This window comes from Malus sylvestris, chromosome 11, assembly GCF_916048215.2.
Source record: "Malus sylvestris chromosome 11, drMalSylv7.2, whole genome shotgun sequence".
Lineage (NCBI taxonomy): Eukaryota > Viridiplantae > Streptophyta > Magnoliopsida > Rosales > Rosaceae > Malus > Malus sylvestris.
Window position 1 is genome coordinate 36008845 of NC_062270.1, and position 2367 is coordinate 36011211.

The 2367-nt window shown below is 39.4% G+C and overlaps 1 protein-coding gene across 1 annotated transcript; it reads right to left on the minus strand.

The window, feature by feature from the left end:
- Window positions 1-487: 487 nt before the first annotated feature.
- On the minus strand, window positions 488-1996 carry LOC126589927 (epidermis-specific secreted glycoprotein EP1-like). The gene has a single exon (XM_050255375.1). The coding sequence runs from the start codon at window positions 1989-1991 to the stop codon at window positions 657-659; it is 1335 nt and encodes a 444-aa protein (XP_050111332.1). The 5' UTR covers window positions 1992-1996; the 3' UTR covers window positions 488-656.
- Between the last annotated feature and the right edge of the window lie 371 nt (window positions 1997-2367).

Consider the following 2367-nt stretch of genomic DNA (forward strand, 5'->3'; position numbering starts at 1 on the left):
GTGTGGCTACTAACAATATTGATCACGGACAATGTACGTGGTGCTTTAATACTTTCACAACGTGCTAACTAAGACCGTGGTAGTAAGTTGTTTTATCATAACGAGCTACTACTTGCCCGTTGTAAAATATTGTTATCCATAACATGCTGACTAGGCCTGTGATAAATGTTAATTTTTTATAACAGGCACATGGTGTCCGTGGTAAATTTGATGTGGTAAATGAACTGTTTTCTTATAGTGAAGACAAAAGACAAATTGTAAGAACTTAAAAGAATTTGATCCTTGTCATCCAACCTACTTGAATCATATTTTGTAGACCACGAGATGTGACAATTAATGGTTCGATTACTTCTTTAAATCATTAAAGAAAGAATTCAACCATCAACTGTCAATCACATAGTCTACAAACATGATATCCCTAGCATTTTCCTTTAAATTAGTACCAAATAACATCACATAAAAGGTGAAATACCAAAAAAGTTGATTATATTATAGGGGTGCACATAATCAAATTACAAACACTAAAGTTCACAACATGTAGATCTAGAGCATATTATATTAGTGAAACACTAACGACTTATTATTTTATTAACATTTTAACTTCAAACCTCATTGAGAAAATAAACAAATTAAGCGATGATCTAGAGCATATTATATTAGTGATTAGGTGCCTTGATGTAAGCCACGTGGGTGGAATTGGCAACCTTGGTCATTGTTTTCAAATCGTAAGCTATCCAACACCTTGATGTATCTTTGTTGTAAAAGTAACCCAAACACTTGCAATTCGAAGTACACTTCTTAGCACAATTAGCCTCCTTTGTAGCTTCTCCCTTGGTGTACTTGCTCAAGAAGTGATCAACCCCTCCAACTTTGTAGTAGTGGAAGCTCTTGGCATCACAAGAAGTTAGCTTCTCAGGCTTACAAGTCTTGCTCCAACCCAATAATCCCTTAGAGGATGGGCAAGCAACACATTGGCTGTCCTCACAAAGGCCAAAAGTACCACATCGCTCGGGCAATTGGCACTCATTAGTTTCCCATAACCAATTATCTCTATCGAAAAGAGTGAAGGTCACCTCCCACGCACCCCAATCCACATTGTCATCGTAAGTGTAAAGCTTGACATTTCCATCTATTTCAAGCCTAAGGAATGTCAACATGCTATTGTATTTGGGCCTCGCTAGAATGTGGCCTCCCGCTAAGGTAGGGTTGACCACTTCAAATTGTAGGGTTAGGTCATAAGCATGGCCCTCATCTGTCTCTGGAGCACAATTAAATGTGACACGGTCAAATACGCTTTTGGCCGGTGTAACATCTGTAATTGAAAACTGAGTGTAGAGTAACGGCTTTGGGGAGTTGTTGCTCTTGTAATACAAAGATATTGACTTGGATTCCATCACTATGCTGTAAGGTCCATCTTTGTTTTCTGTCTCGGAGGCTCGACTCACCAGTTTGTTCACTGCTCCGGCCCTTAGAGATTGACCCACCAACAAGGTGTCAGTAGGGTGGTCAAAGCTTTGCCAGACAAAGTTGCTCTTCGAGTCATGGAGCACCATGTTGCCTGTTGGAAGCAACTTGAAGCCTACCACACCTTTATTGGCAGTGTTGGTTTGCCAAGCCACTCGGCCATCGGCATCCGCTAGTACAAGGTTGCCATCTGTTCCAAACGCGAGGGTGGCATTTTCTCCAACTGGGTTTCCTCGATTGGCCTCCCAAACCCAACGTCTGAGTGACTCTGAGCGAGTCGTACCCATGCGAAGAGCTAGTGTAAAGGCATTTGGGCTAGTGTTGTAGAAGGCAAGTTGGAAGGGGGAGCTATACACATTAAGCATACGGTAGTTTCCATCATATTCTACAATGTAAGGCCCAAATTCTCCTTCGTTGACAAACTTGAATGTTTGATTAGCGGGAACTTGAGCTTGGGCATTGAAAGCAAATAGAGAGAAAAGGAATAGCGAAAGCAATGATGACATGGTAAATGTAGGTGAAAGCATTGGAGAGTGCAGTTTTGTTGTGGAGATGTAGAATTAAGTACCTTTATGTATAATTTAAATTGGAATGATGACTGAGATTTGATCTTTCATAAATATTATTAAAGATATAGCCATAACTATGTGCACCAACTGTTTAGACGCCAATTTTGGTCAAATTCTGCATAGCCGCACTTGTATATGTAGAACCCGTATGATCCTGTTGAATCTATAATATAATGAATCTGTGTTCTTTAATATGCAATCTATATAACTTTTTATAATTACACTGCACCTTTTTTCAATGCCTTGTTATTCCTAGAGGCTATATATGCGCAACAGAAGTGTTGCTCATTTGTGATCAAAATATCATGTGTTCAAGTTGTGAAAACAACTTATT

Bases quoted from the DNA above. Each gene is read 5' to 3' on its own strand.
- LOC126589927 (XM_050255375.1), bottom strand. From the start codon at position 1,991: ATGCTTTCACCTACATTTACCATGTCATCATTGCTTTCGCTATTCCTT.